This window comes from Aquila chrysaetos, chromosome 11 (genome assembly GCF_900496995.4).
Source record: "Aquila chrysaetos chrysaetos chromosome 11, bAquChr1.4, whole genome shotgun sequence".
NCBI classification, from domain to species: domain Eukaryota; kingdom Metazoa; phylum Chordata; class Aves; order Accipitriformes; family Accipitridae; genus Aquila; species Aquila chrysaetos.
In genome coordinates, this window is record NC_044014.1 from 38,563,606 (window position 1) to 38,591,200 (window position 27,595).

Sequence of the window (27,595 nt, forward strand, 5' to 3'; positions counted from 1 at the left end):
AGAACCAAATAATATGCACAATATCTGAAATAAGCCAGGAAATTAACCTCTCTCTCCACCACTCCCCCCTGTCCCTTTCACACAAACAGAAAACACCAGTTGCCTCTCCAGAAGGCACCAGCTAATGAATTTTATTTTCCAGCTCTTGTTTTATCAAAACAAGTATATTTAGCAGGGGCTGCCGGAACAAAGAAGTGACAGCGGGAAATTGCCCATGTGGTCCTAATGCAGACGTGAATCAGCAGAACCAGGAGACGCACAGCAATGCAAGAAGGCGGCTTTTTCATTCCTTTTTCTTTCACATATGGGTAGATAACACATGAAAAGTGTCTTTCCATTTACACCTACTTATCATCATAGAAACATTTTCATTTATTCTAACACACACGCACATGCATATTCCCAAATAAGAAAAGCAGCCATGAAGCTATTTAGAAAAATCATGAAACTCCCAGCCCATCAAATGCCCATTCCTCACTGGAATCTCACTCACCAGAAGAAATAAATCTGTGAAATGGAATATTGCTGAGGTGATTTGTGACTCCCTTCTAAATGGTCCCTTCAAACGGACTCCCCATCCATTTGAGAGCAGCAACAAATTTTGGCTTTGGCAGCAATTTGGCTGCTTCCAACCAAAGCAGAAAATGGTTGCAGGCTAGGGGGACTTCCAGCGCACCTCCAAACACACAGGACAGAGCTGCGCACTGTGAAGCTTCTTGCAGAAAACCTCATAAACGCACCGCAGTGCCACAGCTAACAGTGGAGACGGATCCTTCCTCTCTCACCCTCCAGCCCTGCCTCTCCTATTTGTCCTTCACTGCTCGCTGAGCCTCCTTCCTTTCACCCCACATTTCTAATCCTTTACCGCACAAGCACTCTTGCTCCTGAATGAAGCCCAGAGGAGCCTGAGCTAATTATCTGTTATATTTTCTTTGGAAGGAACTTGACGGCCCAAAGGGATTCCTGACAACCACGATGCCACCACCATCACCAGTAATTGCGTCCCTAGCCAGCTCCAACCCACCAGGAGACTGTGAATGCACAGTCACTCAAACAACGCTGCCATGTCTCCTGTCACCAGGCTCACTGGGGACAACCCTGTCCCAAGAACTATCCACATTACAAATGATTGCTATAAATACTTAATGTGCGTTCCTCTAATCCCTTTGTCAGAGTCATAGCCTCTCTAGACCAGGGTAACTTTCAAGCAAAGACTGAGTAGCAGCACACTTGCGGGGGAGTGGTGATGGGGGGGACGGGGAATGTATTTATAGATGTTTAATGGTCTTTTTCTTACAATCAAGGTGCTATAGCACTTACAGAAGGCACCGCATTTTTGGTGGGGGGAGAAGAAGGAGAATAATAATGATACACTAAATGCAAGAGAAAACGCTTAAACTGCATGCAATTATCAAAAGACACTAAAAATATTTGAGTTTTATTAAATACCTTTTAATATTTAAAAATAACATTTAAATGTGCCTGTGATAGATCTGAGCTTTAGCTGCCTGTAATGACAACTGTTTTATAGCTCCAAGGAACTTACACATTGAGACATATATTTTTATACATGTTTTTATTAACAGTCATCCAAAATCTCAGCACATCCAAATGCTTCAGCATCATTCACAGAACTGCATAGCAAACATGTTCAGCTATGATACTATTTGTATTGTCTGATGAAAGAAGAGCTTGAATAACATTTGTTTAGTCAAGGACAAACAGTCCTGTGGAGCCTGCAGGTGGATGTAGGGAAAGACAAAGTTGGGTAACACTTCAGGCCTGCAAAGCAACAGGGTCCCTTCACCTGAAGGGCTGTTTGGAAGAAAGGCAGGTAAAACCAAACTGTTCTGCGGTCCAGGTTGCACTCAGAGGGCTTCCTCGTGTGCCCAACATACTTCACAAATAATCATCACACGGTTAGAGAAACAAGTCCTGAGGTTCAAGCGGGGCTTTACCAAATACCTCTTGTTTCTCAACCAACCATGAAAGGTGGCATTGTTAAGGAAGGTCGGTCTCAGGCGGAGATGTTGTTCCAGTGGGTGGGTGTTAGTCATCAAAATCGATTCTGATGGGGCCACCTGTCAGGATGTGGTTTGCCATGTGAACAGATTCCTCCTCCTCCTCTTTCTCCGTCTCAGCCGACCTGCGCACCCGTCTCCGGCAGCCCTGGGCACAGCGAGAGCTCTCATCCAGCGCCCCGCACACGAGGATGCGGCAATGCAAGAACACCTCCTGGAGGGTGGTGAGACAGCAGGCCAAGTCAATGCGCAGCTCTGGGAATCAGACTGGCAGTGCTGCCAGCTCTCGCAGAGCAATGAGTGACACCATTCCCACAGTACAGCCATTTCTGTCCCTGCACCAACAAGGTCCGTATCCACCATTGCCATCCACAGCCAAACTGGCTGCTCCATCTGTTTTCTTATCTGCTCAGGAGATGGCACATTTTCCAAAGTGCCTGGCTGAGATCTCAGAGCATGGCGTCTGTCTGTTAGCCAAGGGCTAGACAGGCAGTATATGAAGGCATGAAATGATCCTCCAGAGGAAAGGATGAAAATGCCAGGATTAAGCTTGGAAGAGCTCGCATGGACTGGTAGGAGTAGGCCAAGAATGCATGAAGCCTTACAAGGAGATGGACTGATAGAAACGTGAAAGAGAATTTGACGTGAACTGAGAACACATAAAGCTAGGAGACTGAGGGGCAAAGGAGGAAAACGCAGGCTGATGAGGGACTAAGACTAGTAGTTGACGGGAAAAGTAGAACACAAAAGGCAGGGAGACAGCTGCCTTTTCTTTCTGCACAGTAAGGGCAGTGACAGGATTGCTGCTCCCTGCCCTCTAAATGACAAGGAGAGTAAGCAAGATCCCTGCAAGCAGCAATTAGGAAAGCAAATATTTGTGACTGTTTAGTCAATGGTGAGGTTTGAAGCAAAATCCATTGCACAGGCTGGGAGGATGCAGGTTGGAGGCAGCAGTGGCAATCAGACAGCCGAGCGAAATCTCTGAATTTTGAAAGATCTCATCCGTTTTAACCCTATTGAGGCTTTCCAGGAGCTGGAGTGGCACCTTTATGCCTTCTGGAGCAAGCAGCACTGGCTGAGCGTAACAACAGTGACTGAAAGACCTGATTTCTCCTAGCACAGACAAGGAAAGCTATTTGGATTAGGAAAATGGCATTATCCTTCAACTGTCCTCCCACTACAAAGCTTCTGTCCCAGAGTGCCACCAGCCTGGACGGCCTGGTTTCATATTGAATTAAACAGTATGGTGGCCTTGTATCTGGAAAGCAGGCATCTGTACTCACAAGAGCTAGAGAATATATAAGGTTGAAGAGATTCAAAACTATAGACTGTCTTGTTTTAAAGATAGGACACTGTGTAACGTGCCTAACTCCCCCGGTTTGTTTGGTGACTGGGAACACTTTTCTCGCCCAGCATACAAGGGTCCACTAAGACTACCCAGGAAAAAACAATGCTTTTAACCCGCTATGGCATTGATGTTCCACAACTGTCCTTCATATTCTATTTAATTTTAGTTGTTTTTATCACTGTCTCCTAAAGTACCTGTGTCAGGCTTCTGAAAGACACAACTGCTGGAATAGGCACAGCAGCATCTGCCTTGGGCCAGCCATTCCTTCCCTTCACACTCTAATACAGTCAACTCTGCACTGAGACTCCTCGGTCAGATCAGAGCTGATGCAATACCCAAGAGGTGTGTTTTGAGCTTACCTTGTTGTCTTTGCCCACAAACTTGAACACGGGAACCTGGAAATGCTTGGCAAGATGGTCCTTTGACGTGTACTGCTTCACAGAATCATCAGAAACGCAGCTGAAGAAAGCAGAGGATAGGCCTTTAATGGTTTTCCCAGAAATGGAAAAAAAAAAAAAAAAAAAAAGAGAGAAAAAACATCCCAGCCTATTTAACCAGAGAAAGGAAAGGAGGGCTTGGCTCTCTCAAGCTAAGCTACCATGCATGTTACTTCCTCTTTGGCCACCGGAGAAAATTCGGGAATGATGGCGAAAAACAACTGCAATGATAATAGCATCTCCAGACAAAGAACAGCTCAGCAGCAGAGAGCTGGCAGGATGCGGTCCAGTCCCCTCGGCAGAGGGACTGCCAGAGAGCTGCAGGCAAGTTTATCCTCATTTCACCTTCCTGTGCAACAGTCTGCAGTGATCAACAGAACTGTTATACAGTATATAATGTATTATGTACTTTCCGTATACACGTATATATGCACATAAATCATGTTTAAAATGAAGAAGCCTGTACCCACATTACTAAAATATCACAGATGATGAAAACCACAACAATCCAGGTTTACTTTGCTTTACATCATTTACATTTTTCTTCTTGCTGGACTTGGTCAGACAGCTCAAATTCACTACACTAAAATTCATAATTTCAATTTCTCCGTCACTAGCAACTATATGATCATGCAAAAGGTCACAGAACTGCAAGAAAATAAACTACTTGTATAAAATGTTACATTTCAGGTGCAGTCAATTTATAAACTATTACAGCCTGTTTAGAGTTTGACAGAGAAACAGCAAGACAATAAGTTATGGTGACTTGATAATTACTGCTGCCTGTTGCAAAGCCTTAGGCATTTTGAGAGGCCCAAATGCTGCTGTTATATTGCATTACAATGCAGCATGTCCTTTCTAGCAAGTTAATTCCAGAAATGTGGACTTTGCAAGATATTAAAAAAAAAAAAAAAAAAAAAAGTGGTGGTGGAAGAGACAAGAGGTAACAGTGTGACAGCTGAAAGTCCTACTCTTGCAGCAACCTTTAGCTTCCATCTTTACATCAGAAATATGTAAGGCATTGTCAGAAATGCTGACATTTGACACGTTCAGCTATCAAACAGCAGCAAACTCCCCACCTATGTGTAGCTCTGCTTTCACTAGAATGTATTTTTGGAAATCTCTATGCTGTTCTGCTGAGTTGGTTCTGTGGGCAGCAGCCTACTGCAATCCCTCCCAGAATCGCCCTTCTGCTACATACAGTAGAGCAGTGTATGTTCATGCCAGCACAAAGCATTGGTCTGATCCTAGCATTATTTTCACCACCATGTATTTCTGTAGCTTTTCTCAGCCAGTGGAGGTCACGGTCTGAAGGGATATCCCTGTCTGCAGCATTTGTCTAGTTAACTCGCCTGGGAGGCAAGTACAAAAAACCATCTGAGGGGAGCTAATAAATTAACATTGTGCATCCAGAAAAATTGACATAGATTCCTCCCCCTTGAGGCCAAACACTAGACTTTACTAAGTTGTTTAGGATAAAATTGCTTTTAGAAGTAGCATTCCTGAAAGCATCCGATTGTAAAGAATGACAGTTAAAGACTTTCCATAAGTGACTGGCCAAGCTTTGGGGCCACAAGCTTTTGGGACTCAGGCATGTCCTCGTTTGTGAGCATACGAACTGTCATGATTCTTGGAAACTGGCTCAAAACTGACTCCTAAATCCCAGGTTCTCCAAAGGTCCTCCACACCAGTGGCAGGAAACCTACTGGTTTGGGGCTAGGGAGAAGGAAAATGGAGTAACAACAAGGAGGAACCAGGGATACATGGAGCACCTACCATGGCCCTAAGCAGGCCTTACAGAGGGTTCCAACAAATGCATTACAGCATAACAAAAAGAGCTCAGAAACCTCCCGAGTCACAGGGACGAGCCTGTTTGCATTGTGTGTGGGGCCATACCATGTCCCACCTTCCTAGGAAACCCCTGACCCTGCTTCCCACCTTGGAGAGGTGAGAAAGGGCAGGGAGCACAAATATGGAAGGAAAAAGGGTGACCCTGGTTGGGATAGAGGGAAAATAACCCTTTCCTGTGCATAATGTGCTTAGGTTAGGGGAGAATAAAGTGGCCGTGCCATGGGAGCTATGCTCTGACTCTCTTATTGGGGGGTTGCAAAGTAGAAAGGGTGGCTTGGAGAATAAAATAACCACCTCAGCCTACAAACAAGGGGCAGCCCGAGGTGTAACAAGAAGAGCCTTGCAATGGAACTACCTTAACCACACCATGCTCAGATAAATTGCAGCTCCTCACACATCAGATTACAACGGATTGCCCTCAGTGACATGACCTTGCTCCGGATGCCCCATAGAGCTGCAATGTTCATCTCCTGTGTAATCGGTCAAAGCCTTTTATTTATTTTTGTTTTGAGAAAAGGAAGAACAAGATCAGAAGCAGGAGAGCTGCTTTGGGGCTGGCTGGCTGGGCTAGCAGCAGTAGCAGCAGTACAGTGTATTACAGAGACAGCAGGGAGGGATCTGGGAATATCCTGATTTCCAGCATGGTCACATCAGCATAGGGAGAGGGCTGAGGAGTCCCACAGAAGGTGACTCCCACCTCTTGCCAACTGGAGATGGCAGGGGATTTACAAGGAAGAAAGCAAGAGAGGGAATTTTCTCATCCCTCCATCTAAGGTATATCCCCTCAAATTTACACAGTGTTTCCCTCTGGAAGCTGCAGTTAACTCCTGCAGCTCTGATCCTACATAATCAAACTGATTTAAAAATCTCATCTTTATTGCCTTGGGCTTTTGGGGCTGGGTTGATGGAAGGAAACTGGGTTATTACAGTTCCCTGTTTGGAGCAGGGACAAATCAGCAGTGTATTCAACTAATTTTACTTTTTAATTGCTGCAAGCACACAGAGAGACAAAGAACTCCTGTTAGCTCAATAGCACATCATTAGCCTTTGGTCTAAGTGAGTGCTTCAATTTAAATACAGCACAGCGCACAGGGGTTGGCATGTCTGGGGACACTGGGGCCTGCAGTGACGGCTGGAGAGCGGAGCAGGCTGGATGAGGCTCCAGTCAGCCAGCTCCAGCCCACTTTTCCTTTCGGTGAAGTTTTAATGCCCTCTGCAGGATAACAGTACCAAAGGGGCTGCTAGTGCCGTAAATCCTCCAGCTAGTGCTGTGGTGAATTCAAGAGATGACATTTTCTGCCTTCTCCCTTCTCTATTTGGCTCAGGTTTTGGCCACTGTTTTGAATCCCATCATTTTCACTCATGGTGAGAAATGAATGAATGTTTGGAGCCTTGACTCTGTGAAGGGTCCACAGGAACAGCCAAAACAGGGAGTCAATAAATCAATCCTTCCATTACAAGTCCGCCCAAACCCCAGAAATGTCAGGCACAGAAGGACTGCAGCCTAGGATGGAGGGAGAGCAAGCTAATGCTGAAACCTTTGTCAGAAGGAAATTCAAACAGTATTTTTGTGTACTGTACACTGCAGAATGCTTTTGCTACAAGACAGTCACATGGGACTTGTCGTCACCAGCTGTAATGGTGGATGATTTCGCCTGGCAGCTGAGGAAATAATTGTTGTCCTCATTAGATAGTTTGGCAGACAGAATACAGGATTTATATGAGCACAGTCCCTTGACTGTCAGGCTATGACACTTGGGTAGATCTTAGATATTACTTTGGCTGGACTTTCCTCCCTAGAGGATACCAGACTTGTTCCCAACTGTGACATTTCCACAGCATTGTCTGGTTAAGCTCCCAGGCACTCCTGGATGCAAACACTCCACGCTGTCATGTTAGCACCCAAATAAGTGTCTGAAAACAGGGGTCATCTTAGGAGGCACAGCAGAGCCCACAGCAAGGTTCCCCAAATCTCTGATGCAAAACCCATTACAGTGACCCCACAGATCTGCCCTGTGTTTTTTACTAGCACATCCTAGAAGATTACTAACCCCAAACATCTCAGAAAATTACAGCCAAACTGAGACACCCTAAGCTTACTGCACTGACAGGCATCAAAGAGAGAGCAAAGCAAGGGGTGCTCCTGGAGCTCCAACCAGGACCAGCCATGGAGTCTTCTGGCTCATGCTACAATAAGGCCATTATGGGAAAATTAAGAAACTTGCTCCAGTTGCTGTGGTAGCTGTGTGGCAGTGGCACACAGCCATTGGGAGGTTTTGCCGATTGGTTTGGCACTCTACAGGCTGGCAGAGAGAGGATATCAGGAAGGATATCTTTTGTACAGGAGCCAACTCAATTATCCACAAGGCTAGTTACAGGGAAATATGTCCTGTAAAGGCTGCACTTGGAGTAACCTCTTTCACTGCCTCCCACTGTTTCTCCCAATCACTTTTGATGGGACAGGTGGTTTCAGCTTGATGGCTGAAAGGCCTGGCTGCTGGTCATTGCCAGGAACACAGCAGATAGGCTGCTGGGGAGAAGTGATAGTGTTTCCTGCATCACACAGGCAATGCAACTTAGTCCCACTGCCAATGCCCATCTAGCAGCCAGCAAGAGCAGGAACAGTGAACTCACCCATCTTGAATCAGGTAGTACTTCAGGATCTCATCGATTTTTGAGGTGGGAGTGGCAAAGCAGCTCTCTACCAGTGTCTCTAGTCCATTGACATGTACCAAGGGTTCAATCCCAAAGTACAGAGAGTCCCGAAGCTTGAGGGTGGGAAGAGCACCCCTGTAGGGTTCATCAAAGTCTTTGTCTTTGAAGATCTCAAGAGTGAAGGGAAAGATGCCCTGGTTGCGGCTCATGATTTCCAAGGGAGAGTTCTTGAGGTTGGGCACATAACCTTCAGAGATGGTGTACCGGCGTGGGAACTCACAGGTCACCGGGATCAGCAGCTTGCTGGTGCGGACAATGATGTCCCCATTGCTTCCTGGAGTCTGCTTTGGCAAGCCGGTCACTAGATTGGTGGCAATGATTTTATCATTTATTACCTGCAGCAAAGAAAGGAGTTGAAGGGAAAGGGGACATCATTGAGAAAGACCTCTCTGAGTTCAGGCTAGCAGCTGAGTTTACCTTTTTCAGGGAACTCAGACATAAACTAGCCACTGAAAGTCCAGCTTGTGAATTTATATGCTGCAACCTGAAAGATGTTCATCCTTACCTATGAACTAAGGGCCTCTATCAGTTTGCTGTCAACTTTGATGCACTGTACTTCTGCATGAAGCAGAGGAATTTGCTTCCAATTGCTACCCATCTGCTAAGATGAGCTTTTTGGTTCCTTACCACTGCCAGCATAACCTTTGAAACATTATCGGGGGACCAGATTCTGTCTCAACAGGAGGGTGAAGAGTGACACCACTTGCACTTTCTGCACCAGAATGATGGTTAAGCTGCCTCTGTGAAGTGCTAGGTGAGTGGAAAGCAGTACCTGTGCTGACAGACAAGCTCCATCCTACTTTAGGATGCCACCCCAGGTCTAGTCTGAGGCCAGCTGCACGGCAACACAGTAAAGTGTTCTGATGGTAGAGCTAAATCAACTTTATTCCCCAAGTAAGCCATAGCCAAGTCCCTGAATCCGAGAGATCCCAAGAGACAGGAGAGCAATGGGTATACATACGTCTACAACAGTGCCACAGGACTTCAAGGAGAAATGGATGTTGACATGAGTGCCATTGGATACTCCTTTGCACGAAGTGTTGATGAGGGAAAGGTCCAGGCCTCCAACCAGATCCTTTGGGATGCTCACCTCAATAGAGCTGGACTTGCACAGCACTGGAACTACAAGGAAAGTCCCCAGAATAACAGTCTGCACGACACGTCTACCAGGGAGCTGGGGAAGGGCTATACCAATTATTATTGGGCAAAAAAAAGGGGGATCATATGCTGGATTTATGATTACTATCTTACCATAGTAATCTAACTTCCTATCTTGTATTCCTACCTACACAACACAAACCTCCTGAGCTACCACTGCCCCAAATTCTCCTGGCGCAGCAATACCACAAAAGATGACAAAGGTGACCGCGACACTTGCAGCAGAGACTTAGCTATGCAGTATTTCCAGCTATACTTAATACTCAGCACAGGTTTGATTGATATCTTCTGCACTGCTATGTCCTGGGAAGAGCGTTTCCCGGATATGGATATCAAATTCATAACACCCCAGGCAAAGCCATTTTTTAAGACCCTTAATCAGATTTTACATCAAACCCAGAACATGTCAAAACAAGGCAGAGTAATTCCATACAGATGCCGAGCTAAAATGGAAGCACCTCAAAATGCCATAATATTTTTATAAGCAATAAATGCAGCTCTGACAAACAAACCCAGTTAGCTCACTCATTCTACCTCCTTCCAACCTTTGAATTTTAATGCAGATCTCCATGTGAACTTTTTTCAATTAAAATTCCATTACATAAGAAGCAGGAGAAAACATAGAGATTGGACAAAATGAAAAAGGAAGAAGAGGGAATAATCTTCAATAAAAAAAGTAATTGCTATATATATTCCTTGGGTGTATACGCATCTATTTAGTGAGATACAGGACAAGTGTACTGGTGCATATATTCTGGTCTCTTCTCAGCCAGAAAAACAACCCCCCTGCCGAATTTCCATTTATCATATTTTAAAATTAGATGACAAAACTTTTTGCAAAGATAGTAGTTCCTCAAGCTTTTTCCTAAAGTTAATTACAGTCCAAATCCTTGACATTCATCTGACCTGCCTTCCCTTAATTTTGATCATTAATTATATAATCCCAGATTCTGGATCTTGCATACAAGGCACACTGCTAAAACATTCCTTTTGCCCTCCTTAAAAAAATCCTCCTGTCCCAGCTAAGGTACTTGTAACAGCTACTGCATAACTGCAGGGAATATTTTTTTATTAAAAGTTGATCTTTTCAAGGTGATATGCTAAAATGTATGCAGTGTGCCCAAAGCAATATGCTCTCATAATGACATTGCTGGGTTAGAACAGAAAATTAAAGAACTAAGCATTACCTTAACTTTTCCTCCATCCACAGAAGGCAGCAAGCGGGAATAACAGAGCATGTCAAATGGCAAAGCTCACAAGGAGACAAAGGGACTTTGAGAACACAGTGCAATGCAGATGGAGATGAACATCCTTTGGAGAACCAATTGGCTCATTTTGGATTTAAAGCTTCACAGTTCTAGTGACTCCTTGATGAATAAGAAAATGTAATGGTTTTATAATGGTGTAATTCAGGGCAAGATAGTTTGGATCCCAACTGCAATTCTCCAAAGTTCAGGACCAATTTGGTTCAGGCTATCTCTGTTTCTAAATGTCTTTGGCACAAAGGGGAAGAAAGAGGACACACCCATTTAACCTCTGCTCTGGCATTGCAGGAGTTGTCTGTGTGCACTCCACCACCTGGGCACAGAAACAAGTGAATGAAACCTGTGAGCAGATCCACTTTTGATTCAAGCCAACTCATTACTACTTGGGAAAACACTCCGGGAAACTCTTAAACTAACTATCTCAGAGTGACTGGTAATTCAAACCACCCTAGACATTTGTACACAGAAGAGTAATCAATACTGAGAACAGTGTTTCAGTTCTACCAATTTAACAGTGGTGCTGCAAGCAGATAGACTGCATGCATCAGCATGATTCAGCTCTGAGCAAGCCTGATTCCCCCCAAGACAGACTGCCAGCAACAGCACCATAGGGGGAGCTGAAAAGGAGCTGGCAAGGTAGCCATGACTATATGCAGACATTGTTGTTCCAGGGCAAGCCATGAGGTCCCAACTGCCAGGACTGAGATGCCCAGCAGAAATGAGTTATCCTGGGTGCCAAGGAATCCACTTTTATTCACAACTTCTTGCAGCTGTTCAGAGACCTGCACTCTCCTGACTTGCTGTCCACATCCATCTCTTGCATCCCTGCCCTGGGCTCACCCCAGCCTGTGAGGCTCCCGAGAGCCTCACCCAGTCATTACCAGTCAAACATTTCAGTTCTTCACCCTCATACACTGCAGAGCATCTTTAAGTACTGGGAAAGCCTCCTCATTACTGCTTTAAACTCCGCTTTGCACCGACAACTGCAAGTACCCTGACCCTGGTAGGAAGCTTCTGTGGTGATTTCAATGCTCATTTTGCTGTCTGCTGTCGTTGGCACCATGATCCTTGCCCAGCCTGTGGCTCCTTCCTTGGCTTTTTAAAGTACAGCTGCTTGGAGCAGAGGTTATCTTTTTGCTCAGACTGCTCAGCAGAACAGGCTCCCTGGTGCTGGGAAACCCTGAACCACTGCTACAAACACAAATAAACTACACCACTGTACCCTGCTTAGCTGCACACAAGGCTTGGACATGGGAGATGGGAGAAAAGCATTTCACCACCACACTTCAGAAAGAGGTGGGGTACAGGATGGTCTGCAAAATTCCAAATACTTTGTTGGCTGGTATCTTTGTGGGAAAATTGTAACCAAGACTGTGATTTCTGTGCAAGATTATTAACGTTTGTTTTGAATGTAGAGACAGTGCAGAGGAGGCTGCAGATCCAATTGCTTCAGGCAACTGTGCCTGCCCTGCACTGTTAACTGTACCACTATAAACCTGATTAGATGCCATAAAAAAAATTGCGTTGTACAGTTCCAGATATATTCTGTCATATCTGCTCAAAATTGCAGACCACTGCATGGGGACATAAATTCATGAAATGCAAAAGAACAAGCAATTTCGCTTTGTTAGATGCTGTATCCTGAGCCCCAGCTTGGCACCCGGCAGTGCTGCTGCTCTCATTAGCAGCCTCAGAAGAAGGAGAAACACTGGCTGAGAAATGCGTGGCCTTCTAACCCTGCTGGGGTTGCCTCAGGGAGCCGGGATTGAAGAACATTGCTCTTTTCTGGCCTGTATCCATCAATCAGACCTTCAATCAGGAAGTATAATCACAGCTCTTGGAAATCCCCATCTCCTCCTCTCTACCTGGCTCTGCTGGAGCAGTTAAGCACTACTGAATCCCAAGTGTGCAGTGCTCACCCTTGAAAACAGTGCCCTGCATTTCTAAAAAGCTTAAAAAGCAGAAATTTCATCAAGTAGAACCATTCCAACTTACTCTCTGAGGCATACCTGCCCTGTTGGCTACCATGAAGTCTGGATCTGTTCCTCTCACTGATGTCTGGGCACTTTGTAACACATCAGACTACAGGAGATTCTGAGCACACCAGGTAACACCAGCTCACTCGTATTACCTAAAGCCCAAGTGAATTAGCCCATGACAGGCTCCCTTTTATTGCATTTTAGATCCTGCCCTGGCTGTGGCCTGAGTCCAGCCCATTAGCAAATTCCCATGGAAATGTCTGAAAGCAACCACACAGGTTCTTCATGGGTCCACCAAGGCAGAACACATGCAGAGAACTGTGAGGTCTGTCTCTACCAGGGCAGTAGTGTACCTTCTCCAGCTTTGTGCTGAGCCTGAGAGGTCTGAGAAGCGACCACGCAAGTCAGATGAGGCCCACCAGAGAGCATTACCTCTGTCTGCCTTTCACATGCCCACATAGCTCTCCTCAACACGCAGTTTTGACCAAATGTCCCTTCAGCAGTGGATCATAGTAGACATCTCTGTAAGACACACAGGCTGCTCGATGCTTTCAGCACCTCAGGGGCTCAGCTAGCTGTGGGATTATGAGAACCAGAAGAATCCTGAGTGCAAGTCCTGGATTGTAAGAAGTCATTGCATGAGGAGCTACAGATCCCTCTGCTTAATTCTCAATGCCCTCAGGAACTTCTCCCTGATCCTCTGCTCCTTGCACTCACTGCTTGCAGAGCTAAATTGAGCCCTGGAAGCCCAGATGTATTTGGAAAGGAAATCTCACTCACCTCTTGCAACCCAAACCAGGAAACATGTTTATTCCATATGCATGCTATAGGTGCAAGTGAGTCGGCAAGAAGGACTCCCTGTGTACAGGAATGGAGTAAAGTTCAGATGAAAGGTCTTCCAAGGATAACGTTGCCCTTGCCTCTATGCAGCAGAAGCAACAGCCAACTTTCAGATGCTATCTTGGGCACTTTTCCAAGGGACAGCAGAAACACCTAGTACCAGAACTAGCACCCTGCTTCAAGACATCAGAATGCTTACTGGAATGGCTACCGAGATACTTGGGCAAAAAAATGCCTCTCTCTTTAACCCCGTTCTTGGAAGGGACTGAACCACTTCAGCTGAAATTTCAAAAGCTTAGTTTGAAGCATGGAAAATTTCAGCTCTAATAGCATAAATTTGTCAAAGGCATACACAGCTGAAGCAGAGCAATATAATAGGAGATGTTAAGCAATCTTAATTGTAAGTGAACACTGCCAAAACCACTTGTGATGCAAGATGCACCCAGCTGGGTCCTGCATCTCTGTTCTCCTGCCTGGTAAAAAGAGCAATATCTCCAGTCTCTCAGTTTTGGATGATCTGTCATTAACAACAAAGCTCCGTTAACCAAACCGGAAAGGACAGACTGAGAGAACATGACAAAAAAAAAGAAAAAAAGTTCTTTCAGACATACTTTTGGCATCCAGGGAACAGAGGCTGTCGGGGAGATTTTGTTGACTTACCCTGGCAAGTGTGGTTGTCTTCTGACAGAACAAGACCCCTCGGACATTCACATTGGTATGTGTCTTCCACCTCAATACAGGTATGGCTGCAGCCTCCATTGTTATTGTGACAGCCTTCGATTTCTGCAAAAGCAAGAAAAATCAGCACGCCCTGCTCCTCAGTCAGCTGTGTGGCAGCTATGTAGGCCCCAACATATACTCCTGGCTGACTAACAAACAGTATGACCAACACAGAGCTCAAAGGCAACAGCACGGTGAGAACTTGCTTCTAAGAAAATGCGGTGGAAACCTATTTTTAATTGTACAATTTCCTGTGTTTGTCATTTCACCGTGAAGTTAACGAGGAATTCTGTGGAAAAGCTTACCAAATTAAATCACATGCTATAACTGGCATACATAAGAAGGCTGAATAGGCAATCTTCAGCTTGGCCCTTTCTAACTTCAGAGACATCCTCTTAAACTAAATTTTTATGTTGTTTCGTACTTCAAAAAGGTGGGAGGAAAATCCTCTTAAAACTTTTCCCATGTGGAATCATACTCACTCAGTTAGTCATCACCAGAATTAAAGCCCTGAGATTTGCAGGGGAGGTGTCTTGGGGAGGACAGAGTCACAGGTAGCCAGCTCCTATTCCCATCAAGGAACACCAGAGAGATGATGTGCTCTTTGCCTGGGGGTTTCCCAGCTGTGATAGAGGTGGGCATACCGGATTCCTGCATCCCCTTTGTAGGCTGAGGATGAAAATCTGCTCATAGGAGTTTGTTCAGCAGGAATTCTGCTAGTTTGTGAGTTTTAGGCTTAGAGGTTGGCTACCCTGAGGTGCATTATGACAGAGAAAGAACAACACAAGTTCGTGGTGTAAGGTCAATTCCCCTCCCAATTTTCCCCTATTTTGAAGTGCAGAGTTGAGAGGGCAGCACAGCTAATTGGAGGATTTTTCATGTCTTTTCTTACACCTTTTCTGTTCAGCTGAGGCAATTCTATGAAGATCTGAGTTTTCGTGTAAAACATATTCCTAGGCACTACAGCTGCAGAAAAGAGCCTGAAAGGTCATCCAAATACATTCTGAAGATTTGAAAAGCTAAGACAAGTAAGGCCATTTCCAGTTGCTATTGGCTTTCTATTATAAAGAAAATAACAGAGTATCATGATTAAAAAAAAAAAAAAATCTTTACTGCTTGATTTTTTTAACCCTTTGGGATGAATACTGCTAGATGTTCTCAGTAAAACAATAGTACACATAATATAAACATCATAAATACAAAATATTTCTGCCAAAGCCTGCCATCAGAAATGATTGTGTGGTTTTCACTGAGATGTAAAGAATGGAAATCCCATACTCAATCCTACACATTGCATGGAAAACAACAGCCTGAACACTCCACATGAGTCAAAATAATGGGTAAAGCATTATAATGGAAATTTTGAGGTACTCTTAACCCTACTCAGCCTCACCAGCTCATGTAATCAAGCTAAATCTTTTGCATTTGTTCTTTCTAGCAACAGCTGTGAGGTGGCTCACAAGTAAATCACATACTCTAACAGCTCACAAAGCTGAGGGCACCTCTTTAGAAATAAAACTCACTAACAAGACTGTAAAAATCCCTACCAGCAGTGTTAAACTCTTGAAAAGCACCATCCTTCTTAAAGAAGGGGAAATTAAATGATATATCAAAGGCCCTAAAATCCAACATGGGGAACAGCAGAAACAAACGAGTTTCCAAGCACAGACTATTCCAGCCCCAGCAGAAGACTGCAGTGCTCAGGAATAAAAACTGCCACATAGCACAGCCGGCTTATGTGACACCCCACCAGCTCTGTGCTGGATGTGGAAGGGACAAAGCCCACAGACCACTTTTGGCCCCACACAGCTTAACAAGTACTTAAAGAGCATGCTGCTCAGCAGCTTTCCTCAGGGAAGTGTCATAGTCTGGATGAGGCATGTTTTAGTAAGAGAGCTGAGAGAAGAGATTTTCACAGAAGTGAGATGAAATGTGCTTTGGTATCAAAGAGGGGGAAAACAGGGACAAAAACTGCAGCTTGGCGCCATCTGTAAGTGAACCATAAAGGGTGGAGTCCAGCCCAAAAATACAATGGCAATCCTTCTCTCTCCCTGAACCACGGATGTCTGCCACACAGCAGCTAATGTAAGGTTGCATGCAGGCTGCAGATATATTCAGTTCTGGCAATCAGATAGCTCAAAAGTGAGGCACATCTGTAGCTGTTATTCTTGTCTGAGGCCCCACAGTATCTGTGAACATACAATGCTGCAGCGTTGCCTGCAAGGGGGCACAGTGCTCTTCACGGCTGACCACAGAAAACATCAGGCACAAGTCAATTTTTGCTGGGTTTTCATATTTCTGTTCAAAGACGTTTGTACATTGTTAGTGACAACAGATCAAACCTACAATTTGGTCTCTAAGCCCCTGCTAAGCTACCAGTCTAAACTTATCAAGGGTTTTCAACCTGGATGTGCCACCACTGGGAAGTAACTGTAGCAGCTGCACACAGCAGAGCCCACAACTAACCACCTAGAAAAATCAAACAGTCAAAATGCAGCCCTAATCTCAAATCTAGCTTCTGTTTACAGACTGGCACCCCCCCTCCTCATCTCTATCCTGGGAGGCTAAGTGATCCTCATGGTCTAGTCTAATGTCATGACATTACCCCATACCTAATGCTAGCTGTCAAAAACCACCAATACTAAATCTGCCCCTGCACAATTATCATACAAATCTCCAGAGCCAAATCCCAGCATCTCCAGCAATAACTAGTTCTGTCTGGACAACCAATCTTCCAGATTCACTGCTGCCTCTCCCCACCCTGGAGATAAATACAAGCAAATCCTATAAGAAATGAACAAGGCAGAACAAGGCAGAACAAGGAGAACAACGAGGAGACTCCTCTCCACTTGATTAGAAGAATATTTCAGTAACAACCCCACTGGCAAGCACAGAAGTGATATGAATGACATTTAATCCCAGCTGCAAGGAGCCAAGAGAGAACTAGCACTGCAAAGGAAGGGGAATGATTTATATCATTTCCAACAGACTGCGATAGCTGAAACCTCACCTTCACAGGTTTTCCCATCACTTCCCAGGGTGCGCCCGATCCCACACTCACAGCGGTAGGAGTTCTTCAGGTTAACACAAAACTCGCTGCAGCCTCCATTGTTCTGCTCACATTCATTTTCATCTGAAAAAAAAAAAAAAAAACCACTGTCATAATATGCCCCCTGGTAAACACACAGCTGGCAAAAAGGGGCTGCTACATGGGAACACTGGTCAGACTGGCTTTCCTGACCTCATGACCTGGATCAGGGCAACAGAGATGAGTAATCCCACTAAATGCTGAAGACCACTGTCTACTGACAGTAGCAGAGTGTTTTGCCATGCTGTGTCTACCTCGGGAACAAAGCAGACCTAGAGGGAAAAGTCACATGCACGCAGCAGCCATTTTGGAGTGAAGATAGACACAGTCCCACTGGGAAACTTCCAAACTGATTCCACACGCTGGGGAGTTCATGTTTTCATTTATCTTCTCATCGTAAACTATTCTCCACTCCACTCACAAAGACAGTAAAATGGAGTTAATGTGACTTCACTGCATGGTAAAATTAGGTGAGGACCAGAATCAGTCGAAAATAAACCCTATCTAGTTTTGTATCACACCTGCCACTGCTACATGTGGCCAACTATCCTACAGCAATTTTAAATGGTTCACCCCTTATTTCAAAATAAAGAGACAAGAATGAAAACCAGCTGTAAACATATAAACAAAGCTGAAATCAAACCAAAACATTTTCATGAACCCCATGAAGCTTTTCCAAGAAGAGACATGTCATGAGAAATTTCATCCTTTTGTCTTCTTGCCCCAGCTTTGGCTGCTCCCTGCAGCAGGCAGCTCAGGTGTTCTTGCAGAACAGAAATGTCAACTCACCATGGTGAGACCTAACCAGGACACTGGTGCCACACAGGCCATCACAACCATTAGCTGCTCAGACTCTCTGTACTAAAGATGAGATGAAGAGCTCAGTTCTGAGCTACTCCCTCTGGGGACTCAGCTCCTCGCTGCCCCATGACAGCCTCCCTGCTCGCTCCTCTGCAGCCTTCCACAGAGCTGTGGCTCCTACCTTTCCAGCTCAGAAGAAAGGGAAGTGCCTGAGCCAGCATCTCACAACTTCTGGAGCGAACTCTGGATAAAGGTTGCAGAATAACCTTGTAATAGGCCTGGACTGAGTTTTTATAACCTAAAGCAACATACCCATGAACAGTACCTGTGTCACATTTCTGTGCTGGCTGCATTCAGCTTTAGATTAAAGCCCTCCAGGGTACTGAGGGTATTTATTGAGGAAAAAGCACAGCAGATGCTTTTGAATCTCTTGGTAAAGCTCTGAAAACTCCTCCTAATTTTCCGTTTTAAAGGGTAAAGCTCCTCTATGTCTGTCTGCCTTTTTTTTTTTTTTTTAAAGGTACTTTGTTCTCTGAGATTCTCATTCTTCAACCTGATTTAATCTCTGTGCAAAAAGTGAATCAAACAGAGAAGGGGGGGACAGTCATTGCTATTGCTGAGCCACAAAACTAATGCTTTCTCTTAGGCAGGCCAGAATGCTAAGGTTATCAATCAAGGTTCACATGGGGTTTCACCAAAACAGCTTTGAAGTTACCATTTACTAGATGTCAGAAGCTTAAAACCAATAAAAAAGAAAAATACCATTTTAAGAGACATGTCAGAGATGAAGTTTCTTAGGTATAAGTGGTCCCACACATTCACAGTACCCGCAGCTTGCAGCTAGTGGTGGTGTTTCCTTCCACACGCAACGTGAATTGAATATTTCTAGTCAAAGAAATGGCTGGTACCCTGCTTTGGGAGGCAGGAAGCATGTCCAGGAGACACACAGACACTTCCCTTTTCACATATGTGACAGGCCCCACTCTTGCCCTTCTAACAATGAAACTAAAGCTGCTTAAAAACAGAGGGTGAAGAGGGAAAGGGCTACTGGCAAAGGCATAGAGATGCTGTTAGAAAGTTCTAGAGCTTGGCTCGGTCAAGGGCTGTACCCAGCAATTCACCTTGCCGGTCCTCAAAGTTCTACAACACACAGCAGATATGTCCCTGCTCTTCCGCACCAGTGACAACTGCCACTTCTGGGATGCAGGCTGGTTTTCTTGAAACTGGGAGAGCACTAAAGTGATTTTGACCATGGCTTAGTACAACATGGATCCAGGTATTCAAGAGGTCAAAGACAATGCACCGAGTTGTTGGGTCCATGACAGAAAGTCTAAGACCTCATCTAACCCCTAAGTAAGTTTGCAAATGAAAATATAACTTAGGATCAGCAGTTCTACTCTGGGATTCAAAGCATACGATGTACGGAAGAGAAATCAGCCTAGCACAGGGAGGTTCACAGACAAGACCTGCTTAGCATTACTGCAGCATCTTTAGCCCCTGTCTTAGGGTGAGCTGGGAAAGGAAGAATATTCTCCATATAGGAAAGGCTAATACAGATTTGTTTGGTTTCTCGAGAAGGCTGGCACAGTTACTCCCACAGATGTGATTGTGCAATTACTGAGCACAACAGAAAGTCATTATTAAGATGAGCAAGCCATACAACAAGAGAGGCTGCAGATAGGTAAACCAGTGTGATTATTACAGCTGAAATGTTGTGCCATCTGGTTATCATGAAGAGAAACAGCAGTACAGAAATCCTGCCTGGCCTGGCCATGGGAGGATGAAGGTAGCTGCAGCACCCGCAGACAGGCTCAGGACTCCTGCATGCCTCCCTGCTGCAGGAAATCCTTACGTGTGAGCCTGCCGCACATTTATTGAGTGCTGGTGCTTGTCAAAGATGCTTCTGTGACTAGAAGTCTTGCGCAGAAGCAGCCAATAAATGCTTTTAATTAGCTGAGAGAGCTAAGTCAGCCACTTGGCTGCAGAGATGTGGAGCAGCTTAAGCAAAACCCTTCTGTAGAATCGGTGTGAGCAAGTGTAAACCTGCAGCAGGGCCAGTCTGCTCTCTCCACAGATTGTAATGACTGTGGCCCCTACCCTGACGCCCACAGACACAAGGAACATGAAGAAACCACCCATGCTCACTTTGTCAGCTGTAGTCTGTATGGAAGAAACTAATCTGCCACACAGCCTCCTGGACGAACTCTGCTTTCAACTTCTCCACCAAATGAAGTCACAAGGACAAAGATGAGATCCGACTTCCCCAGAACACTAGCACCCCTTCCTCCCTCTACATCACTTCTTCCTATCCATCAGTGTGGCTCTGCAGCTCCCCAGCAGCCACCCCTTCCCAGCCCCTTGCATTGCCCCACAGACCATCTTCTTCCTAAGACCTCGCAGTCCAGGTGCTCTCCTCCCAGCACCACACGAACCGCCACAGCCATCCTCTCCTCAGAGGTTCATGGGGATTCCCTCACAAATCCCTGAAGCCCTTGTTCCCTGATCTGCTCTCACTTACAGCCCTCCACCTCCCTCCTGGTCATCCTAGTCTCTGCCAGTGCAATCACCAAGTGCCAGCCCCCTGAATACCACCTTGCCATGCTGCCTAAAGCCACTGAGGCTGTGCTGCAACTTACAATCCCTTGGCTCTCCTCAAGCCACAGGCCCTGGACAATGCCCTACAAGGGCAGTACATACAGTGAAGCTTAGTGTGTAGCCCTACACCAGCCAGCAAAACTTTTCTTGGAGAAAAGAGACATTCAACAGAGTGGGTGAGAGAAAATCTCTAATGACAGACTGCACAGCCATTCCTGAATACCAATGAGACTGTACTGTGATCTTGCAAAGAGACTCTGCTACTGACAGTGAAGCTGCTGCCTTCAGTGGCTGGACCATGCAGAAAGCAAATCCAGCCTCTATACATGCGTAGCTCCAGGGGCACCAGAATGTATTCAGTCATGGGATGTCATATCTCACCCTGTGGGGAGAGATGGGGAACCACTTACAGAATCAAAGATCTGTTCTAGGCAGCAAGGGGAAAAAAAACTCCTCTCAGAATACTTTTCCTTTCTTGTACTGCTTTATAACACAATAGATTGAGACATGAGCAACGAAACAAAGGGGAAAGAAAGCATCAGTAGCTGACAAGTTATTTCCACCCTTACCAAGACATGTCTGTCCATCAGGTCCTAGTGTCGTCCCTGGGGAACATGTGCAGTCACTGGTGTCCAGGCAGGAGCCCTGGCAATCCACCACATCACAGATGTCATAAAAATCTAGGGCATGACAAGAATGTTGTCAGCACAAGCCATTGAGCATGCAAACGAAAATACTGTATTTGTACCATCAGCTTCACGCCCTGTGTCTAGTCCATCAGTTACAGACCTAGCCCACATTAGTAAAGCTGAACCACTGAAGCTGATAAGAAACAATCTAGCTTAATTACTATAAGTCAGAGATGCAAATTTTGGCTTTGGTAGCATGCCAAGACAAACCACAGGGCCCACAGAGAGCATTAAATCACCGCAGCCAGGTCAGCTATGGAAGAGTTCCGCTGGCTGAACAAAGGCTAGAATTCACAGAGGTGAAACTGTCTAATTGATTTCATATAGACAGGCCACCATCTGCACTGCATCACCTGACATGCCTCTGGGTGAGAAAGCCAGAAACCAGCCACCACCTCTCTCAGGGATATGGATGCTCACTACCACTCCTGCATCACAGGGATGAAGGGATTTCAGAAAAGCGATCTCGGCAGTTACTTACGCCCACAGTATGCATGGAAACAAACGCTAGGCTTAGTTAAGTGATACACGTAGTACCCGCCCGGACACGCCTTGACATCAATCGTGGTATTCCAAAGGCAGCAGTTCCCATTGAAGCTGGCACAGGCTTGGCGTGGGACAATGCCATCCGACTCTCGCGGGTGGCTGCCATTCAGCCAAATGGGAGCGTGGGTGCCACAGTGGTTCTCCGGGATGCAGAAGGTAGGCATAGCATCGCCAGCCATGCCAGTGAAGCGATACCACTCCCCGTCAATCTGACTGTCGCATGTCGGCTGGCCGTGGGAACCATTTATCTGATGATCTGTGTTCCTCCAGGGCTCATTCAGGCTGATGTAGGCAGAGCAGGGGTCCAGGGCTGAGACATGCAGCAAGAGACAAGAGAGAACATCTGGTAGATATCAAATCAAGTTGTTGACTGATAATTGCAATGAATGCAAAATAATTTCTTTTTCTATTCCTGACTGAACAGAATCCTTGTGATAGATAAAGATCCCTGGGGAAAAACAGCGATACCAGCTAACTAACCGTCTTATAGAAAATTCTGACAGCTCAGCTTAAATGTCTTGGAAGAAAACATAAATTAACAAAGCTCTCACAACATTATGCAAGTCTGATTTGCTGTTTAGCTGCTGTAGTGTATGACAGAGAGGAAAAAAAATAAATAGGGAAATCTGAGGTCCAGATAGCAATTTTACCATAGGAAATACATCCTGGGAGCACTGGATCTAGCCTAGGACATCCACCCTTTGTTCAAGTACCAACTGAGCATCTGCAAGCCCCTCCTGAAGTCACTGGTAACTCTCCCACATGTCTGGAGAAAAGGACCAGACTTCAAACAGGTTATGCAGTGTCTCTCAAAATCCATCCACAGCCAGTGTCAGCCCTCACAGTTGAGTTGCCATAACCACAAGTCAGAGATCACCTTGCAAAGCATCAGTTACAGGTGAACTGCAAAATATGCAACAGGAATGCTACATTTAAGGTGTACAGAAAGAAAATACTCCATTTCAATTATTAGACCCCTATATAATTGTAAGCAATCTCTAAGCATAATTTATCAGCTCCTACTCATTTCAGGGTACAATTTTAAACAGCTAAATATAAGAACTGCTCTCCCAGGTGACAGTGAAGTTGATCTATAACCCAACAGGCCGTCTCCAACCAACAGTGTATGCTTAGAGAGGAGAAAGAGACCCTGCTCCATTTACCTGTGGCTTTGTTATCCACTCTCTGTCCTACAGCTATGTACATTTATGCCAAGGTGAGTTGAAAGAGCTGTAACTCAAACCTGTGCACCCTGTAAAATTCTGCAGCGGGGCGAGAGAGGTAGCAGCCCCCTGTATTTAAAGATCCACTTAGATGTGCCCTGATCTCCTTCAGAGACTCTGTCCCCCACTTCCCTCTCTACCAAATCCTAACCACCTCTATGATTCACAGTATCTAGTGTGGTTTTGTGTGATGTTGCCACCTCCCTGCATCTCAAACACCTTCCCCATATCCTTTTATTTATTACCTTAAAATCTAGAGAGCATGAAGGTTTGAATCAGGACCTTCTGGGGAGCAAAATGTTCAACTCTACACAGTCAGGTTCCTTGCAAGCCCACAAACCCTCCTGATCTCCACAGGAGATCTTTTGTTTGTGAGTGTAGTGAGTGTTTGTGAGGGCAAGATATAAACACATGGACCTCCTGGTATGTGCGTGTCTGTTCATGCAGTGCTCAAGGAGCATATCCCTTTTCAGATGCCTTCCTGAACCATCCGCAAACAATTAAAACGTAAGAATACCATAGGGAGAAAAAAAATGAAGAATTGAAGCGTTCATTACACTTTCAGTCTTCTCCCAATTAACCCTGATTTGGCAGCTTCCTCACTGAAAGTCCAGAGGTTTCATTTTCACTTACATTTAATACCTGATTAAGCACTACTTACCCATGGCTAGCTATTCCCTATTAAGCAAAATGAATGCTAATAATGTCTTGAGTAAGGAAAATTGATTACCATTTCCTAGACTTAGGCTAATAAAACCAACCATTCTGATTAAATGCATCTCAGACTGGAATACTTTCTACTTGCCACATCACATTTCTTTTTAAGTTCTAAAATTGCTCTCTGTTTTGTTTAAACAATAGGGCGATGCAATTTGGGGGGGGGGGGAAGACATTATATTGTTTCTATTAGAATGCTCTGGATGCAGACAAGCTTTTCTTGGTTCATTATTTTGATTTGCTTTATTGACTTTAAAGTGGGAACTACAAGTGCTTCAGCGAATGGACTTCAAGTCACCCTTATTTAGCTGCATTCTCTGTAAATATCAGTCCCATTGACAGGCGATCTCATACCTTCTCACAAATGTAACATCTCTCTTGACAAACATCCTTACACCTTCCTCAGCCATAGACACATTTTGTTTGGCCTCAAATCCTGCATAAAAGGCAGGAACAGCTGCCATAGTCATGAGAGTGCTGCAGAGCTGCAAGCTGGCACAGGGAGCACAGGTCTGGGTTACAAAGGGAATCTCTAGTGCCATAATTCACGAGATATGCAGAGGAGCAGATTCACTCCCACCACAACCGGCCTAGTTCTCCTGAGCGGCAGAGGGAGAACGCAGGAGGAAATCTCTGATGAGATTCACCAGGCAATCCCTCATGAGCTCTTGATTTCACCTGCCTCTCCTTGCCTCCCCTCACCCACAGACAGCAGCAGCACTGTTAAATCCCATCCTCCAAAAGCTTTCTTGACTTCTTGCGATAGGAAAAGATGGATCCTACCTTTTCTTTGCACGCAGCTGAACAGAGCTTCCTCTGAGCTTCCTCAGCGTAACTCACTTGGTTTCCACAAGATGATTTGGTGTGGCCTTAGGGTGAGTCACTGACTAAGATTAATAGGGTTTTGTGCTGTTAAAAGCCAAATGAGGTGAAGTGAGGAATGCCCTGTCAGCTTCCCAGCTGGGCAGCACCAAAAATACACACTCTTATTAGCTTTCATATAGTATAATAAACTTTATAAAAGATCCTTTGTAGACACACTCTGAAAACACTCATCTAGAGAGATCACATTGTCTCCTAAACATTCAGAAGATAATTTAAAGACAAAATTTACTGAGATGAACATGCAGTGGCTCAGAGGGAGCCAGAAGGCGGCATTTCAGGGGAACGGGGTAGCGCACCCTCACATCTTTCATTTCTCTGAGAGCTTCAGACAGGAGTGAAGGGGAGGCAAACAAGTAGAAAAAGCAGACAGCGCTCTTCCAGACACTGCAGACCCTCTCGGCCACCCTCGGACTGCCAGCACTGCCCCAAGCCAACCTCCCCACAGACACCAAGCAGTCTTTAACAGCACAGTTTATTGAAAACTAATTTGAGTTTTTAAGAAAAAACTCCACAAAAACATAGAAGCAACCAATCGACCTCTCATCTCCTCCCCAAACAATGAAAGCATGGGAGTTTTGGACAAGACATATAACTCTCTCCAGCTTGCTCCGTTTTTCATTTTTCTTGGCTCAATTTTTTCCTCCCCAACATTTCTTGCGTGGCCTGAGCAATTCAGCCTAACAAGCGTTAGCTATGAAGTAAAGCTTTTCAATTTGTAATCTTGATGATATCATTAGTTCTCTAGCTGACATGCTAGCATATATATTGGATGACAAATCAGACTCTGGCAAGCATTCATAAGCCCACCATTCTGCAGAGAGATTAATCCCGTGTGTATTGTGTAACTGGAGGTCTCTGCTCTGGCACAACTAAGCAGTGAAATGAGCAGCACTGCATTATGACACTAAATTTAGTTAAGATTTGTCAAAGGAGCAGGTGAAAAAGTAGCATAATATCCACTCAGAGTCTCTCCTCCAAAGGGAGAGCAAAATCCCACAGTGCCTTGGCAGTAGAGATTCTCCCAGTATGGGAGGCGTCACGCTCTGTGACAGAAAGATCTTTCTAATTGGAAAGAATTTCACACCACCTTCAAAGAAAAACGATATTTCTCACGTCTTCCAGTCTTTCACCTAAGAACACCAAGGCTCAGCACAAACCTTAAAGATGGCAAACAGAAAAAAGCTTGAAGGCAATGCCTCTTTACTCACCCATCAAAGACACCGGCTGCAACTGGATGACAAAGCAGATAGAGAAAAACAAATACTGGAACATCCCACTCAGCCAAGGAACAGTTACCACTCAAGTAACAGAGGCTTGAAAGCCCTTGCACACGCTGTGGGTCTTGCAGTTCTCCTCTCAGTGGAGCTTCTGACCCCAAGCTTTCTGAAGAGCAAGTGTGATAGCTCTCCTAGAAGTTTATCACAGGAAGAAGCTGAAGGGATGTGGGGTACAGCTCCAGCCTTGACCTCCACAGAGCAGCTCTGCCCCTTATTGACAATAGAGATGTACTTACTGATCAATCTTGTTTTTTGGACTCAACCCGCTATTGTTTTCTAGCTTGACTGCCCCACAGTGACACCTCCACTATCTTATCTGGAGAAGAATTCTAACCAGGGACACCCGCACATCCTGAAGGGATGGAAAAGAAGAACAGATGGGTGCTTGTTGTTATCTCCGCTCCTTCCACAAGTCATACGACTTCATGGCTCCCCACAGGCAGAAAACACCAGCTAAAGAGCCTTAACTGCAGGAAATAGTGGCCAAAGGAGGAGAACTGACCCTTCCGAGCAGAGATTGCAGATGAGTGCTTGGAGCAGAGCTACAATGGAAACATCAGTCAAAGTGAAAGACTGGTGTCCCACAGGGAAATAAGCTGTTCCTATGCTACACAAAGGCCCTTTCCACTCCTGATCACACAACCTGACCACTGCAGCAAGATTATCAAACAAAGCAAATAAAGATGTTTTTCTGCAGCAGTCTTATGATCCCTGTCTTTAAAAACCACAAAAACAAACCAACAATCAAGAAACCCAACATTACTGAGTTAACTTCCATGCAAAACTGAGTAATTGAGAACCTCTGCCTTAGTGGTTCAAACCAAGGTTTTGGGTTGAGTTGCAGGTCATAACCACAAGCTCTGGGTATAGACGAGATGTAGCACACTGAAATCTGTTCTCTACTAAAGCAAACCAAGCACTATGACTGGCAGTGACATATACCAAGAACAACACGAATAAGCAGAAAAGGATCTTCCCTCTCATCCCACTAGCTGTAGGTCTTATTATAAAGAATAGATTTAAAGCTCTGTTTTTAACATATACGTATGTATACATATCCACAGGTCCCTCTCTGCTTATGAACAATGGTCATACAGTTCTCCTACAGGAAATAATTTTCAGGCACAAAGTTCTCCATCAGCAAAGAGTACAGCTAAGCCTGCAGTAATTGCACAATCAAGCGAGCGAAGGCATTTCCCTATTTCCTTTGCACCTTACATTTCTGCAGCAGACTAGCGTAATGAATAACATCACGGCTGATGTGCTAGCTTCAAACCCCAGCAGGAAAAATATGGCTCTGTTATTTTTATATTGAGTTTGCAAGAGACAAGGAGTTGGGTATTTTCCTGCTTTGTAGAGATTGTACATTACAGAAAGATCTCGAGAGTCTCTCTCTGTCTGCGTGTTCCCCTGGCAGTGAAGTACAATATGGTGCTCTGC

General features: G+C 45.0%; 1 protein-coding gene across 2 annotated transcripts; it reads right to left on the reverse strand.

Annotated features, from left to right (window-relative positions):
• Positions 1–1,430: 1,430 nt before the first annotated feature.
• On the reverse strand, positions 1,431–27,484 carry OIT3 (oncoprotein induced transcript 3). 2 transcript variants are annotated; one of them, XM_030029624.2, is made up of 9 exons: positions 26,087–27,484; positions 21,989–22,363; positions 21,388–21,498; positions 17,345–17,467; positions 14,275–14,397; positions 9,334–9,494; positions 8,292–8,707; positions 3,729–3,828; positions 1,431–2,235 (listed from the first exon to the last, which is right to left on the reverse strand). In XM_030029624.2, the coding sequence occupies exons 1-9, from the start codon at positions 26,148–26,150 to the stop codon at positions 2,050–2,052; spliced, it is 1,659 nt and encodes a 552-aa protein (XP_029885484.1). In that variant the 5' UTR covers positions 26,151–27,484; the 3' UTR covers positions 1,431–2,049. The 2 variants fall into 2 exon arrangements, with proteins under 2 accessions (XP_029885484.1, XP_029885485.1); XM_030029625.2 differs by lacking the exon at positions 26,087–27,484 and adding an exon at positions 24,391–24,759.
• Between the last annotated feature and the right edge of the window lie 111 nt (positions 27,485–27,595).